Source organism: Melospiza melodia (genome assembly GCF_035770615.1).
Source record: "Melospiza melodia melodia isolate bMelMel2 chromosome 7 unlocalized genomic scaffold, bMelMel2.pri SUPER_7_unloc_1, whole genome shotgun sequence".
NCBI classification, from domain to species: Eukaryota; Metazoa; Chordata; class Aves; order Passeriformes; family Passerellidae; genus Melospiza; species Melospiza melodia.
Window position 1 is genome coordinate 1,531,862 of NW_026948497.1, and position 16,939 is coordinate 1,548,800.

The 16,939-nt window shown below is 55.0% G+C and overlaps 1 protein-coding gene, 1 long non-coding RNA gene and 1 pseudogene across 2 annotated transcripts; 2 read left to right on the forward strand and 1 right to left on the reverse strand.

The window, feature by feature from the left end:
* LOC134432722 (zinc finger protein 11-like) overlaps positions 1 to 16,939 on the forward strand; it is a 246,541-nt pseudogene that overhangs the window by 151,059 nt on the left and 78,543 nt on the right.
* On the forward strand, positions 1,493 to 10,805 carry LOC134432844 (uncharacterized). The gene is made up of 3 exons (XR_010031409.1): positions 1,493 to 1,869; positions 6,982 to 7,083; positions 10,060 to 10,805. It is a non-coding gene; the product is annotated as an uncharacterized LOC134432844 (long non-coding RNA).
* On the reverse strand, positions 3,448 to 6,166 carry LOC134432746 (zinc finger protein 239-like). Its single transcript, XM_063181644.1, has one exon. The coding sequence runs from the start codon at positions 5,496 to 5,498 to the stop codon at positions 4,335 to 4,337; it is 1,164 nt and encodes a 387-aa protein (XP_063037714.1). The 5' UTR covers positions 5,499 to 6,166; the 3' UTR covers positions 3,448 to 4,334.

The window sequence follows — 16,939 nt, forward strand, 5'->3', positions numbered from 1 at the left end:
CTATCCTGTTAAATTTCTACTTTGTCTCACCCATCCAAGGAAATATGTGCTCTGACTCCATGATTTTAAAGGCTGAACAGATGCTTTATTCTATACTATATTATACTATTATACTATTCTATACTATACTACATTACACTATTGCTATACTAAATCTATACAAAATTACATACTAAAGAAAAACCTCTGACCCTTTCCAGACAGTCATGACCAATCTTTGACCTAACTGGTCAATCAGTCCTAACAACCATCACCACAGTCCAATTAACAAATCACTCTCAGTAAACAATCTCAATAACACATTCCACATGTGCCAAACAACAGGTGCAGCAAGTGAGATAAGAATTGTTTTCTTCCTTTCTGAGCTTTCTCAGTCTTTCCACAGCTTCCCAGGAAAAGTCCTGGGAGAGAGAATTATGTCTCTATTCAAAGAAATGTGAATACCACAGGGATTTGTCCTCCCTGGTCTCCATCTGCAGCTCAGTGCCTGGGGTAAGGAAAGAAAAGGAGAGGAAGGAATGAGGAAGGAAGAAGGACAGAAAGAGAAGAGGAAGGAGCTATGGACAAGGAGAGGATGGGATTTGCCTCTGTGCTAGAGGGAAGGGGAAGGGATCCCACCAATTCATCCCTGGCAGGACAGTGTCAGCTAAAATAAACAGGGCAGGAGACTTTTTCTCCTTTTAATGCCTGTATTAAAAGTGATTAGCTCAGGATTGGGAAGCTCGACGGGTCTGCAGTCTCCGTTGTCCCTCCCAAGGTGACTCGCAGGAGGATATTTGCAGCTTTGTCCACTAGGGACAGAGCCGGCGGTCCAGTCCTCGTTGGAGCTTTTTTTGGGCGTGACCCAGATGTTGACTTTCCCAGCTTCGCTCCCTTCGGGACCCGGTCCGAGAGGATCCCCACACCCAGGGTGAGGGGCAACAAAGGCCCCCAGCGTCCCCGCAGGTCCAGCACTCTGCTTCTCACGTTCAGACATCACTCCAATTTCTCAACTCTATATTGGCTCGTTGTTTTGGGGGTCTTTTCAGTAAGTTTGGAGTAGTAGCTTCTCATGGCATGCTGGTCCTGAAGTTATTTAGCATGTCCCCTCTCCCACGTTTAGTCCTTTCTCCTCACTGTCTGGGGAGGTCCCCGCACTTCACTGTCTCCGGAGAAGAGCCATTAACTTAGTCTTGGCCAGGGCCTTTACTGATCCAAAAAAGAACCATTAACGACAACGACTTGTAATTATCATAACAAACAGGTAGCGCTTCAGCAGCAAGAGTGATCTGACTAATTTTTGTAACCTTTTTCTCACCAAAAAAAATTGGCAGATTTTTGTTTATAACATCAGCAGTGGGATTGTCCTGCAGCCAGGGGCAATGCTGGGCTGAGACATGGAGCAGAGGAGAGGGGCAAAGGGGCAGTGACTTCCTTCTCACCTGCCTCTGTGTCCCAGGCCATTTTCCTTTTCCTTGCAGCCTCCTCCAGCTTCATCCAGACAAAGTTTGGGATTGACAAATCCTGGCTTGGGGGAAAAACAGTGGGTGAGCCCTTGGTCCTGCTGTCCCAAGTCCATCTCCAGAAGTAACTGCCTTGTTCACAGTCGGATGGGCCCAGACCCTGCTCATCTCCAGCTTCCCCCACCCTTCCAGGCTGCCGGGATCCCTCAGCTCTGGGATTGGCCTTTGCTGCTCTCCCCACTCTGATGCCAATGTCTCCCCCCCCCAAACTGGTACCACCTCCCCAGCCAGTACAGACAGTTTGCCACTGGAACCCTCCACAAGTCTCCAAAGCGGCATCTGCGTCTCACCCTTGGGGACCTGCAAGATCCAAACATCCCCTACCCCGCAAACAAATCCTCCCAGAGGCCCCCCCAGTGGATTTGGGGTGAGTTCCCCCTCCCCGCTCACCTGTGGGATCTGGGGGATCAATGCTGCCAGGGCCAGGGGAGCTGCAGACTCAGCAGGCAGGCGGGAAAAGCGTGGTTCTGCTGGGGCTCCTCCTCTTCCTCCTCCTCCTTTTCCCCATCCTCCTCCTCCTCTCCCTCCTCTTCCTATTGCTCCCCCTTCCACATCCACTCCAGATCCCACCTCTCCCCCATGGCTGCAGCATCACCAGCATTTGGGTGGAGGGAACCCCCCATGAACCCCCCAGGGATGGATCCATTCCCCTCCAGAGCTCCAGGGAATCACTCCAGGAATCGAATGATGGGGACACAATGGGATCCCCATGGAACCGCTATTTTTCTGTTCCATCCCCACCATTCCCTTCCCTCACTCATCATTCCCCCAACCCAAAGACCCCTCCCAACTCAGTTTGGGGGTGCCATCCCTCTCGCGCTTTGAATCCTCTTTTCTTCTGCTCTTCCACCCCTTCTCCATTGTGCCCCCAGCCCTCACCCCTGTGTTTGGTTTTGGGGGATGCAGGCCCCTCCTGCTCAGTCTGGAGAGTCACATCTCCCCTTTCCCTCTATTCTGGCAGCTCCTGGTTGCTTTTTCCTGGGAGGAATCTCTCAGTTTTGGGACTTTTGAGGTTTAGCTTAGAAGTGTGACAGCTCTCTCTGGTTTTCCCCTCCCTGTTGTGGCCTCTCAGCTGCCCCTGACACCCTGGGGGTGCTGGGATTTCCCTCCTGGGGACAAGGATGTTCATCCCCTTCCAGGAGCCCAATGCCTGGCTGGGGCTCCAGGTCAGGGGGTCCTTGAGCAGCTGCCCCAGAAGCTCCCCCAGGGTCTCCCAGCACAGCTGGAGCTGCTCAGCCTGGGGTCCCCAAAGGCCTCAGCAAGACCCAAGTCCCTCCCAGGAACCCTCAACTCCCTCCAACCCTGCATCCCCCACATCCTCTGCAAGTTCCCCCCATGGCACCGGCCATGGCCATGTCCCCACATGTCACTGCCCATGTCCCACCATGTCCTCACCCATGGCTCTCTCCCTGTTTCCATCCCTGTCATTGTCCCCCACATCTCCATCCATGCCTGTGTCCCCCCATGTCCCCCACAAATGGCCCCATCCCTGTTAAAATCCATGCGTCCCCAAGTCTCTCTCCATGTGTCCATGTGTCCTACCATGACCACATCCAAGTCTTAGTTCAATGTCTGTTTTTACCTCAATATTGGATATTTTAAAGGGATAAATAGAAATTAAAACAAAATCAAGGCCAAAAGAAAAGGATTTCCTTGTCCATACCAGCTGAGGATCCACTGCTTAGGTGGAAGGAAAGAACCTTTTTTGGTGGGGTTTCTATCCCACTGTCTCCAAAATCTTGGTCTTTTCCCCAGTTTTTCACCATTTGGCTACAGAAGACACCCTTGGGAAATAGGAAATCAAAACTGTGGAATCCCTGAAGTTGGAAAAGACCTTGTCCTGGTTCAGGGCAAATTTGGGAGAGAACCCACAAAGGGGTTCCTTTAAGACAGCAGATTCAATTGGCCCTTCCCCCAACTGGTTCAGGAAAAATAAAATACCTCCTTGGAGAAAAGCGGAAAAAACTGTTTATTAAACAATAAAACCTAAATAATATTAAACAATAAAACCTCTTGCCGCTCTAAAAGAGACACAAACTCACAAAGTCCCTCCATGGTCTGTAGGCTCAGCTCACTCAGTCTCTTATCAATCCCTCTGATGCTGGAAATGTCACAGGCCAGGCCCAGCCCGGTGGGCCACAGGTGTGAGCTGCCCGTGCTCTTCTGGTGTTCAGGCCAGAGCAGGTTTGAACAGGTCCAAAGAAAGGGGAAAAACCCCACAGTCCAGAGAACTTGTTTGGTTCAGCTAGCTAAAACTAACTAAAAGGAAAGGAGAGCTCTGTCCCACTGTCTGCCCATCCGCAGACAACACAGTGCAGGAACACGAATGTGGAGGAGTGAGTGCGGTTTCTGAAAACAAACTCCGTGCTTCTTCTCTCCCCCTTCACTCTCAGGACAAGTCTTGAAGTTGCAAAACTTATTATTCAGCATAAACAGAACAGACTGGGGATACAAGCACCAAACAGTAACCCAGAATATACCTCCAAGACCATTCAATACTCCTTGATGTCACAGGAAGATAGAATTGAATGCAAAAGATTTTATGGGGTTGAAAGTCGACAAATCTGCTCTCCCCATGGAATTCCCATTATAGGTCTGCATCCTGATGGATGTTCCTGCTGCTGGGCTTATCTAGGTACCCTCAGGGAACCAGGAAGATGTGGAGCCCCCCAGCCAGATGCCTTCCAATTTGGATCATCAGGACCACAGATCACCAGGGCTCTGCCCAACAGGGGTCACTGGGGATCATCCAACGTGGATCCTCTCATGGGGGATGGAGCTGGAGCAGCACACGAAGCTCTTCCCACACTTGGGGCACTCACAGGGCTTCCCTTAGTGGCGCCTTCGTTGATGTTTTGTCAAGATTGAGCTCGATGAGAATCTCATCCCACACTCCCCACACTCGTAGGGCCTCTCCCCCGTGTGGATGCGCCGGTGCAGGGTGAGGTGGGAGTTTAGCTTGAAGCCTTTCCCGCAGTCGGGGCAGCGGAAGGGCCTCTCCTCCCTGTGACTCCGCTCATGTATGAGGAGATCGGAGCTCCTGTGAAACCTCTTCCCACACTGGGGACACTTGTAGGGCTTCTCCCCAGAGTGAACACGCTGGTGGTGTTTTCTCAGCTCAGTGTGCCACCCATAGCTCTTCCCACATTCCAAGCAGGTGTAGGGCCGTTCCCCTGAGTGGATCGCCTGATGCCGAATCAGGGCCGAGCTTCCTCTGAAGCTCCTCCCACATTCCCCACACTTGTAGGGCTTTTCCTCAGAGTGGATCTTCTGGTGTTCCGTCAGCTTGCATTTCATGCTGAAGCTCTTCCCACACTCCCCACACTCATAGGGCTTTTCCCCAGTGTGGATCCTCTCATGTCTCCTCAGGCCAGAGCTCTGGCTGAAGCTCTTCCCACATTCCCCACACTCATAGGGCTTTCCTCCTGTGTGGATCCTGTGGTGTTGCATCAGGTGGCCCTTCTGGCTGAAGCTCATCCCACATTCCCCACACTCGTAAGGCCGGTCCCCGCTGTGGATCATCTGGTGTTGCATCAGGCTCCCCCTCTGCCTGAAGCTCATTCCACATTCCCCACATTCAAAGGGCTTTTCCCCAGTGTGGATCCTCTGGTGTTGCATCAGGATGGAGCTCTGGCTGAAGCTCTTCCCACACTCCTCACACTCAAAGGGCCTCTCCCCAGTGTGGATCCTCTGGTGCCGCGTCAGGCTGGAGCTCCAGCTGAAACGCTTCCCACACTCCTCACACTCGTAGGGCTGTTCCCCAGTGTGGATCACCTGGTGCTGGATCAGGTCTAAGCTCCGACTAAAACCCTTCCCACATTCCAAGCACTTGTGGGGCTTCTCTCTGCCATGGGGCTTCTCCACCAGCTCTGAGCTCTGGCTGCATCTCCGGCCGCCTTCCTGGCTCAGGGGGGCTCTTTCCTCCCCGCAGCTCCCTGGGCTGGGTTTGCTGCCCCTCCTCGTGCGGAATCTCCAGGGCTTTTCCTCCTGCTCCATTCACACACGTCCTAGGAATGAAAAATCCTGGTTTGGGGAAAAGAACAAAATGAGAGTGCCTTGGACTGGGAGCTCCTCCTTGCCCAAGTTCATCTCATTAAGTCATTGGGCATCTTGTGTCTCTAAGAACCTCCAAAACACCAAGATTCAGCAAAAAAGTCCTCCAAACATCAACACACAGATCAAAAACTTCCCAAACATCAAGATTCAACAAAAGCACCTTCCAAATATAAAGATTCAGCCCCCACAAAAAAACAAAGCACCAACAATTAGCCCAATAAAGCTCAGAAACACCAAGATTTACCCCCGGGAAAATCGTGGATCCCAATTCCCGGTTACCTGCTGCATGGTAGGGGGGGAATGCTACTGGGGCTGGCAGGGAAGTTGCAGATACAGGGAGAAGTGGAACCTTGTGGTGCCTCCTGTTTCTGCTCCTCCTCCACATCCAGTGTCCTTGCTATTTCTCCCACTCCTCTTCCTCCTTCTCCTGCACAATCCCACCTTCTCCTCCCTCATGCATCGTTTGACCCTTTTGTTCCTCAATTCTGCTTCTCTTTCCCTTCTCCTCCTGCCCCAGGCCCAGCACCCACTGCCGGCTCCCTCTTCCCCCCAAACCCACAGCATCCCGCGGCAGGGGCAGGGATGGAGCTGGGGCAGGTCGGGCTGGGGCAGCGCTGGGCTCTCGGCCGCTCCCGCCCACACTCGGTCCCCACTGCAGCCGCTCCCGCCGGGACAGCGCGGGGGGGCCGGGCCTTGGGGCTGCCCCACTCCCACCTCCCCAAATTCCCCTCGCATTTGGACAACAGGGCATGGATGGTGTTGGTGTGCTGCAAAGGCATTGCGTGAAGGGGAGTGTGCAGCAATATGGTTAAGGCAAAAAGCTGCAGCAGGAATCTATGTGGGAAGGAAAAGGATGCTGGAAAAGTGGAGGAAGAGAAAAATACTGAGGATTGGGATGTTTATCAGCAGGGCCTTAGCCTCAAAACTTGTCAGCTGATTCAGATCTTTTGTATCCCCGGTTTCCAGGCCAGGAAAACAAGGAGGTCAGGGTTTCAGGGGGTTTCTCAGTGGGGGGCAGCGGAGGCACTGGGCACAGAGCTGTGGCACCGGGAGCACGGGCTGGGGGCCTGTGGGGAGTTGCGGGGCCGGGTCGGGGCTGTGGGGCAGCTGGGGCTCAGCGCCGGGCGCTGCCTGACCCCACCAGCCCCGGGCAGGGCCGGCAGCGGCCCCCGGCGCCCAGGAGGCTGCGGGACGCCCCGGCCGCTGCCCGGCTCCGTGGAGCTGCCGGCCCTGCCCGCCGGGGGGCGCCTTTGGACATTGCGGCAGGACAGGGAGCGGCTCTGGGATACGAGCTGGGGAGGGCACCCTGAGCACAGGCAGGAGGGGCAAGGAACACATGGGAAATGTGGATGGCACATTTTAGCACGGAGATTATCTTTTATAGATTTTATTAGGGTTACTGGAGATACAAATGATTTTGCAGAAAGCTCAGCAGCTGTCAGAGGATGAGCACCCACAAGCACTGAGGGGGCTGCAGGAGGGGCACAAGAAGGCCCTGCAGCACTTGGGCACAAAGGCACAGCAGGTGAGTGCAAGAAGGGAGCAGCAAAAGGCCAAGCTGAAGGCAAAGGCCAGGACACAGTTCCTACAGCCCCTGAGGGATCAACCCCAGGGCCCAAGGGGGCCCCAGCACCCAGGGCATGGGCTCGGCCACAAGCACCTGGCAGAGGCATTGCCCTCCTCGGCAGGGGAGAGCCCACCCAAACAGCCCCTGGCAAGGAACCAGGGCTCCAGCTGCAGGGCACAAGGATACTGCAAGCACAGACAGCAGCACCCTCAGGACCAGCAAGTCCACCCCTTGATGGACATGGATTGGCAGGGCTGTCACAGCTCCCATCACACCAGGGACCCTCCACACTGGAGCCTTTGAGAACATTCAGGGTGGGTCTGCATTGAGAGGAGGCATTTCCTGATGGACGCAGGGGCCTCTCAATCCACTCTGAATCTTAGACCAAAGGGGGGGAAATGCTAAAAATATGTTTGATTAGTGAGGAGATAAGTGGGAAAGATGTATGGTTTTATTCAATCACTGTTAGTATATCTAGGAGATGGGTTTGTAATGCAGGAAATTTTACTTGCTCCTAATTGTTATCACGATTCACTGGGAACGGATTTGATCGATAAACTCGTAACACAAATTAATATTATAAAAAGGGATACAGAGGCCGGTCCTGTTGTACCTCTGTGTCAGATGTCTGGCCAGGCCTATGCTGAAGTGAACCCAGAAGTGTTGGGAGCCCCAGGAAAAAAGGGAAAATTAGATATGGAGTCTCTCCAAGGCACCCTGAAGCAACCAGGACAAGTGGTGTCTAAAAGCAACACCCTGTTACAGGGCAGGGAAGGAAGGGGAATCAGACACAGCGCAGGTCACTGCCCCATGCTCAGCTCAACCCACGGAGCTGTGGGTGCCTGTGAGAGCCTGGCACTGAAATGCCCTGAGCAGGAAGGCTTCAATACCTTCTGCTGACACCATGGCACCTAACAGGGGGGGGCAAAAGCAATTCTCACTGCTTCAGCAACCACTGGAGCAGATATCAAGGCACATTCTCCCACAGGAAGCTGGGCTGGCACAGAGCCTGCCCTGGCACTTTGCTGCTGCCAACACCCAGCCAGGACTTCGGCTCCTGCCTAAGGAGTGCAAAGCAGCAACCACTGGTGGCCAAGGGGCCCATGCCAAGTGTCCCTGAGGGCAGAAACAGCCGCCAGCACAGCTCAACACGGGGGGACCCCTCAGCCTGGCCTCAAGGGCTCTGGAGCCCCAGAGATTTGCACTTCCCGTCCGCAGCAGGAGGATGGGAGGCCGCCCCTGAGCCTGCCCTGAAGGCAACACAGCAGCAGCCAGGGCTCCACAGCGGGCCAAGCCCCTGTGCCTGCCCACAGATCCTCGCCTGGAATCCTCTGCAATCCTGGCCACCCTCCTCTGCCGTCTCCAGCCACTGGGGCCAAGCCTTGCTGCCACTGCTGCAGCTTCAGCGCTGGCTGGGCCTGCACTGCCACAGCTGCTGGGGAACACCACGGCACAATTCCACTCTGGGGCTCACTGACACCCACACTCTGGGCTGCCTGCCGTTGAAGTATTGCAAAATGTACCGATTTCGGATCTTTTAAACCTTATTTTTCTGCTCAGAAAGGTTTCTCTACTCAAAGGTTTTCCACTGGAAAAGGAATTATAAAGGTTTTATTTAAGGAGTGTTACACCACTCAATGGAGATGAGTTTAACATCCCAACAGACTGGGAATAGCCCAAAAGACACCCACAGAGATAACGACCAGCAACAAAACATCAACATTGCCCAGCAGCAAACAGCAACCAACAGCTACCTCAGACACTGCCCCCGGCAGAGCTGGAGACACCTGGGCTGGAAAAGGACGAGAAGGAAATCCAGGAGTGTGGAGACCGAATTCACATCAGAGGGGAAGAAATCCGGGCCCAACAGGAAACCAAATACTAAAAACTTACACAACTTGGAAGGAATGAACATTAAAGGAGTGGATTTAGATTGGTTCAGACTACATAAAGTTTAGGAAAAACTCACATGGCATGGAATGATTTTCTCTGCACAGCTGGGCTATTTGTGAAAGAAATTATTTCAGTTGCACATCCTGGCCAGAATCAAGTAATGCCTTGACTCTCTAACACTAAAGAGATTCTTGGAAAGTTTTTGTTTTCCCAGCAGTTTCAATGACAAAAATACAACATGAGAAAAATTTTTCATAATATTCCCACTTTATATAGTCAGGTAGATTCGGGACAGAAGTGTGAGAATCAAGTTTTGGTCTGCGTTTTTCCATGTTTGCCTTTATGTTGCATTTTGCAAAATTCAAGAGCTTTACCGTAATACTTTTAACTCAGAAATAGTTATATACTTTTTCTATAAAAAGCAGATTCTGGGGGGGCCATATGTGACTCACCAGATGGCTGCCCTGGAAGAGAAGCTTCATTCCAGGCAGCCTCCAGAGGAGCTTTAGAAATGCAAATGAACACTGCTGGGCAAAGGGTGGACAATGCACCTGGGTCTCTTGCCCGGGGCAGGAACTGGGCTGATTCCCTCTGCCCCTCACCCCAAGCTCTGCCTGCTTGCACTGATGGAATTTGCACAGCTCAAGGCAGAGCCCAGGGGGAGGATATCTGACCCTGCAACAGAAACGGATGAAGCTGCTACGGGAAACAGCAAATGGAGAATGTTGGAAAAACTTCACTATAAACAAATGGGGGGAATCAGCCCTCTGCCCTCTCCAACATGTGCTGTCACTGTCAGTGTTATATATAGCATAGTAGAGCACTGGGGATTTTTTGCTACCAAAAATTCAGGGAACTAAGTTGGGAATCCAATTAGTTGATGATTTAATTAGAGAAAGGCAGTCAATTGATGCAGCCCTGGCTGGAGAGCGGCCAAAAATGGGGAAAACCTAAAAGGCCAGCAGAACAAAATCTATAACACCCTGGGAACCCGAATCAATTCATATCGGGAGTCACAGAACCCATTTCTCATTTCAATAGCAACATTAGATTACAAGCTGCCCTCGGAATAACCAACGAGACAGCTCCAGCTCCTGACCTTCCTGCTGAGCAATCCACTGAAATGAGGAACACAACCCTTAACCATGGGATGGGATCAGATCATCTGTTAGCAGAAAAAAAGGGGAGTTTGTGGAAAATTAAATGACTCATATTGCTGTTAGCAAATAGAGGACAAAGGAAACGTGGTGGAAAAAAAAAAAAAAAAAAAACAACAACGGAAACAAAAAAGCAGCTCATGTATTGGTCCAAACGTGAAAAGGATGGGAAGGGGACACGGTTTTGTGGCCCCCTGACAGACCATGGGTTACACGAATGCTGTTTCCCCTCTGATGTGCTACAGCAACTCTCATCTTTCGACCATGCTCCACACCTTGAAAGTGCAGCTCATTCAGCAGCTGAGCGAGGGGCCAGGGATTTGTCCATAAGGAAGTAAGGGACGCAATCACCAGCTTCAATAAATGTTACTAATTAACATGGACTGCTGCTCACAGAAAGTCCCGCTAAATTTCTGAACTTCCAGAAGAACAAGGATTTAACAGAGCCGTAAATATCGGCTGTTATACAAAAGTGGGGGTGCACAATAACGAGGACATGCAGTTGCCGGATCGGGAGGTCTGAACCTTCCAAGCACCTCTGCCAGTGGGCAAAGGGGGAGAGAGATAAGGCGGGGCAAAATGAGGATAAAAAGGAGACTGAGAACTACAACAATGGCAGAGAGCGCACGGCAAATGCCCCACGGCCTCTCCCTCTGCTCAGCAATAAAGTCACTTTTACAGGACTCCTCTGTCTCCTCTGGGCACAGAAACCTCCGGCCACGGGAATTTCCCCGCACAGCCCCGGGCACGGGGCAGCCCCCTCTGTCCCAGCCACAGCAACCGGGCCGAGCCAGCGCTGCTCCGGCAGCGGCTCCTGCCGAGGCAGCGGCCGCAAGGAGACCGCGGGCAGCCGCTCCCGCAGCGCCCTCACGCCAGCGGCAACACGCGCCGGACACGGCACAACGAACCCGCCTGAGCCCCCTGCCGCCCCCGAGGCCCGCAGCCAGCCCCGAGACCCCGCACAACCCAGCGCGGCTCCCACCTGCGCTGCGGCCGCCTCCGAGCTCCGCCGCCGCCTCACCGCGCTCCGGCCGCTGCCGCCGCTCACGGCACCGCACACACGCTCCGACAATGGCGCCGCTGCCCAGCCACGGCCGCCCTCAGCCCGCCACCGGGGCCCTGCTCCGCCCCGCTCCCACCAATCAGCGCGCCACAAACACGACTGACGGCACCATCGCCCAATCCCAGCCAGGGGCGGGCTCTGCACACGGCACAGCCCCGCCCCGCGCTCTCAGGGCCTCCCCGGGCTGCGTGAGGGCAGAGCCGGAGCTGAGGAACAGCCCTGGAACGGGCCCGGGCCCGAGGGGATTGAGCTGAAAACACAAACAAACTCCTCCGCACCTCCCGCCACGGCTTTCCTGGCACTGCGGCTCCGGTGGCTCCGGCTGAGCGGGAAGCCCTGGAGCCTCACTTCTCCTGCCCCTAATTAGGAGCATCGTTGCATCGCTTTGATTTCCCCCAAAAAGGAAAAACCACCCCAAACCCCTGTGGATGAGTGGGGGAGGGGAGAGATTTCTGACAACAAAGTCCAAAAACTCAGAGCAGGATAATGAGAAGTGTGGTAAATAGGTATGATCCGTGCTGACAAAATTGAAACAGTAAATGATATTGATACAGTAATTAACATTTGGAAATAATAAAAGAGTTAAAAGGTGTAATGCCAAGAAAGAAAGGGGAGGAGGTGTTCCATTCCCCCCCCCTTTCCTGCAGATGTTCAAGGCCGGAAAAAGCAAGAGATAACAGTTACTAAAAATTAACAGAAAGAAAGGAAAATCTGGTTGGGTCCCAGGAAAATGCTAGTTATAAGAGATTTGTTGCTTTGACACCTAAATATAATATTATGTTAGTTTTGGCTTACATTTTACTGGCTTGGTGCACATGTGTAATCCAAAGGTGAATGAAAAGGACATCGAGGAAGAGGAGAGGCCTTCATCAGTGACGACCCCCAAAGACGGGTGTGACCACCAAACCGAGCGGTGGAGCATGCACGGTAAAGGTGGTGATGAGGGCAGAGGTAGAAGTGTGATGATTCAAAAATGGGAGGAGATGGCATTGACACATGGCACAAAAGGGGGAATTTTTGCTTGGCAGGCTTGCATGTGAGGTGGCGGGGGTCCAAGGGCCCTGCACTCCGTACCCCTCTCCGTTTGGTTGTTTTCCTTATGTGCTATTATTGGAACCAAATTATCCCTTATTTTAACCAAATTACATTGTCAATATTTCAAGTGTATCCGATTTTATATATTCTAAGCTATTCAATGAAAATTGCTGCTACCTTTAATATACTTTGGTGTTTTTGATGATGGGATAATTGGGCAAATATAACACCACTCTTCTCCCTCTCTCAGGCCTGCTCCAGCTGTGGCTGGCAGCTCCAAGCAGGGCCCTGCACCCAGGCCCTTTGCAATAAACCCCAAGTTCCATGACCTGGCTTCAGAGATCTCTTGTCTCTCTCCATCCCGACCATCCTTCCCCTGTTTTCCTACAAAAATACCCCAAAAAAACCCCAAACTCTAGTGAGAGATCACAAAATTATTCCAAAAAAAATTCCAAAAAACTCCCCAAACTCTGGTCAAGGACCATGAAATGACCCCAAAATGGCCAAAATCTGGTGAGGAGCCCCAAAATGACCCGAAAATACCCCAAAATGCAGTCAGGTATGCCAAAATATCCCAAAATCAGAACAAGGACCCCAAAATCTGGTCAGATAGCCAAACTTACCCCAAAAACACCTGAAAATAGCCCAAAGTCCCCTCAGGGACTCCTAAATTACCCCAAATCCTCCCAGAATCCAGTCAGGGACCCCAAAATGATCTGAAAATACCCCAAAATTCCCCAAATGACGCAAATCCAGTCAGGGACCCCAAAATGACCCCAAATCACCCCTAATCCAGTCAGGGACCCAGAAAATCCACTCGGGGATCTCCAAAATTCCCTCAGGATGCCGCAAATCTAGTCGGAAACTCCCAAAATCCTCCCAAACCCACTCAGAATGCCCCCAAATGCCCCCAACCCTCCAAACTACCCTCAGTACCCCACGTCCCCCGCAGGGCTCCCATATCGTCCTTAGGACCCTCGAAAATCTCCTCGGAATCCCCCCAGATTTCCTCATGAGTTCTCCATATCCCCCCAAGACTCCCCCAGATCTCCTCAGAGCCCCACAAACCCCCTCAGGATACCTAATTCTCCCCCAGGACCCTCCACATCCCCTCACCACGTCCCAAACCCCCTCACAACCCCTCAGCCCCCTCACAATCCCCCCAAATCCCCTCAGTACCCCCCAAATACTCTCAGGATCCCAAATTCTCCCTCTTTCCCCCTCACAACCCCTCCAATCCCCTCAGGAGCCCCCAAACCTCCTCACGATCCCCAGTTCTCCCTGTCGATCTCCCCAAACGCCCTCAGGACACCCCACATCCCCTCAGGACCCCCAGTTCTCCCTCAGTCCCTCCCAATCCTTTCATAACCCCTCCAAACCCCTCCTCATCGCCCCTCCCCCTCTCCCCGCTCCCGGTGCTGACCGCGGTCGCTGTCGCCCATCCCGCGCTGCCGGGGGGGTCCCGGGGCTCCCTCGGCGCCCGCAAATTCCCGCCCCGCCCCCCCCCCCCCGCCCCGCCCCCCCCCCCCCCCCCCCCGCCCCGCGGCCTCAGCCCCGCTCCGCCTCCGCTGGGCCCCACGGGGACCACAATGCCCAAAATGCACCGCGGATTCGCCGGAAGCAGCTGCCGACGCCGAAGCAACGGGAACTTCTGCCAGTACTTCTGGCCGGCGCGGCTTCTGATTAGTCCGCGCCGCCTTTGGGGCTTCTCGGCAGAGGTCTCGCGAGAGAAGCATCGCCGCCCTGTTTGTTGAGGGCAACTCTGCGGGCTCCTCAGAGCCCTCCGCGTTCCCTCGTAAATCCGGCCGGGAACGGCGAAATGAATCCGCCTAGAAATGGTGGCATGGAGCCTAAATCCCCTGGGGATGGAGCCTAAGTACCCTCCTATAGAGCCTAAATCCCCTGGGATTCAACCAAAACGGCCAAATCCAGGCGCTTTCCATGGATAGGGGCGGTACTGGAAAGGGCGGGCGGTGACGTCACCTCGCCCAACCCCTTTTCCGGCCCCTCCTGAGGCGGCTCTGACTTTTCCCGGCGCCGGCCCCGGGGCCTGTTCTGGGCCAGGGCCGGAGTTGGTGCCGGGGCTCCTTCGCCAGCGGAGCGTCCCCAAGGTGTTCCCAGTGAGCATGGAGTCCCAAGAGGTGCGCCGGGAGGGTGGAAAACGTGGGTTGCTGAAAGAGGGAGAGGATACCGGGGCGGGTGGGGAGGTGGCAGAGGGGACAGCAGTGAGGGCAGGAGGGTGCCAGACGCTACGAGGGAAGTGGCAGGGGTGGCAGCGGCAACAAGGGAGGGACAGAGGGGCAGCAGAGCCCTCCAGGGAGGGGCAAAAAGGGTCCTTCGGGGGCAGGGGGCCACCCCAGGAGGCCGTAAGTGCCACCAGGTCCCTGACACCTTCCTTTTTCCCTCCCCAGCTGTCCCCGGCCCTGCTGCAGCCACAGGTCACCGTGGTGGCCATCCTGGGTGAGCTGCTGGATGCCCTGAGCAATCAGGACGAGATGATGCAGCCCTGGTCCCCATGGTCCCTGTACTGGGACCTGGAGTTCTTCACCAGGGAGCTCTGGGTCACCCTGCACCGCATTGATAACGTCTGGTGGCCCCAGGATGTCACCTCCGATGATGATAGCCCTTTCAAAGCCCTGAGGCAGACCCTGGCCGCCTACAAGAGCACCCCAGGGACCACCTTGTTACCTGTGGGATTGGCGGTTGGTGAGTGGCTGTGTTCGGTGTCTGCGCTTGTGAACAGCTGGGTCCAGCTGGCCAGGGCAGCCACCAAGCTCCGCAAGGCCTGTAGGGATTTGGCCACCAAGGCGGCCAACAGGGTGGCCACCGCCGCCACCCAGGCCAGGGAGCTGCAGGACAAGGCTGCCCGTGATGGGACAGCTCAGGAAAACATGGTGGAGCTGGGTCAGGCCCTGGGCGGGGAGGAGGGGGCCGAGGTGGTGGCCGGGCATAGAGCCCAGGTGAAGAGAGAGGCCAGGCTGGCTGCCAGTGAGGCAACAAGGGCCACCATGGTGAGACATTGGGTGGAGACAGCCCTGGGGCTGCTGGAGCGCTTGGTGGCCGTGTGTGACGAAGCCACCGCGTTCCCCCGGGAGCTGCTGCGCCTGCTCAGGGACACCAAGGCCGCCTTGAAGGGGATAAATGAGGCATCTCTCAATGTCCTCAAGGGCTTGGTGGCCAAGGTGGCCCAGGCCGAGCGGCTGTGGGAGGCCAATGCCCGCCTGGCCAAAGATCACCTGCTGGGGGCAGTTGACAACATCATCAAGGTCTATTTCACCGGTGGTTGCGCCAGACCCAGTGCCTGTGAGGTGGCTGAGCGGTGTCAAAGAGCCATCGAGGACATCCCAAGGCTCCTTCGACCCCCAGAGCATCCCCAGAGTGTCCCCAATGTATCCCCAGTGACCATGGAGCCCCAAGAGGTGCGATGGTGGGGAGAGGGGAACAGAGGGGACACTGGGGGGGACACGGGGGGTGGCGGGAGGTGGCAGTGGGGACAAGACGCTGACAAAGGGACGGAAGGGCAGAGGGGACTACTTGAGGGCACTGAGGCCACCGCAGGAGGCCAATAGTGCCACCAGGTCCCTGACACCTCCCCTGTCTCCTCCACAGGTGTCCCCTCCACAGCTTCAGGTGCTGGTGGCTGTGGTAGCCACCCTGGGCGAGCTGCTGGCCACCATGACTGGGCCACACAGTGACAAGTCCCCAAACTCCTTACATGAGGACCTGAAGAACTTCACCCGGAGCCTTCGTGCAATCCTGAACCACGGCAATGTCACCCCCCTGAGTCACCCTGGTGTCGCCTCCCTGGGCCGGGCCCTCGCCACCCTCGGGGCCACCCCTGGGACCACCTGGGCCAATGGAAGAGCCGTGGCCAAGGCCTGGCGGGAGTTGGTGGCCAGGCTCGTGGACCTCTGGGACTGGCTGTCCAGGGAGGCCACCAAGCTCCGTGACAACCACAGGAAGGTAATCGTGAACCAGCAGCTGATGGTGGCCCTGGACAAGGAGGAAGTGGCCAGGGAAATGGCCACATACGATGCCCAGGTGGCGGCAGCCACCAATGAGGGAATGGGAGAGGCTGTGGTGGCCACCAGGAGGGGACCTTGGGCAGTGGTGGCCCTGGGGCTGCTGCAGTGCTTGGTGCACATGTGACAGAGCCACCTTGTTTTACTGGAACATGGAGTGGCGGCTCAGGGACATCGAGGCCATCCTGAAGGGGACAAACGAGGTGTCCCCTGATGTCCTCCAGGCCTTGGTAGCCAAAGTGGCCAAGTTTGAGTGGCTGTGGGAGGCCAGCACCCGCCTGGCCAAGGATCACCTGCTTGGGACACCTGGGGTCATCGACAACATCCTCTTGAGTCCCTATGGTGGCTGGGGTGGCCCCGGTTGCCCTGGCAGCTGTGCAGTGGCCAAGCAGTGCCAAAAAGCCATCGAGGACATCCCGAGGCTGCTGCAGGAAAGTTTCACATGGGAGCACTGACATCATCAGGGACATCGCTGCTGTCACCTGTGCCCTCCTTGTGCAGTATTTGAGACAGATTTGGGGAATTTTCTAGGAATTTTCAATGATACTGTCCCAAATCCTGATGGGAATTCCTGGGGTGACATCACTGGGGACACTCAGGGACACTCTGGGGACAGTCAGGGACAGGGGACAGGGGTGTATGGG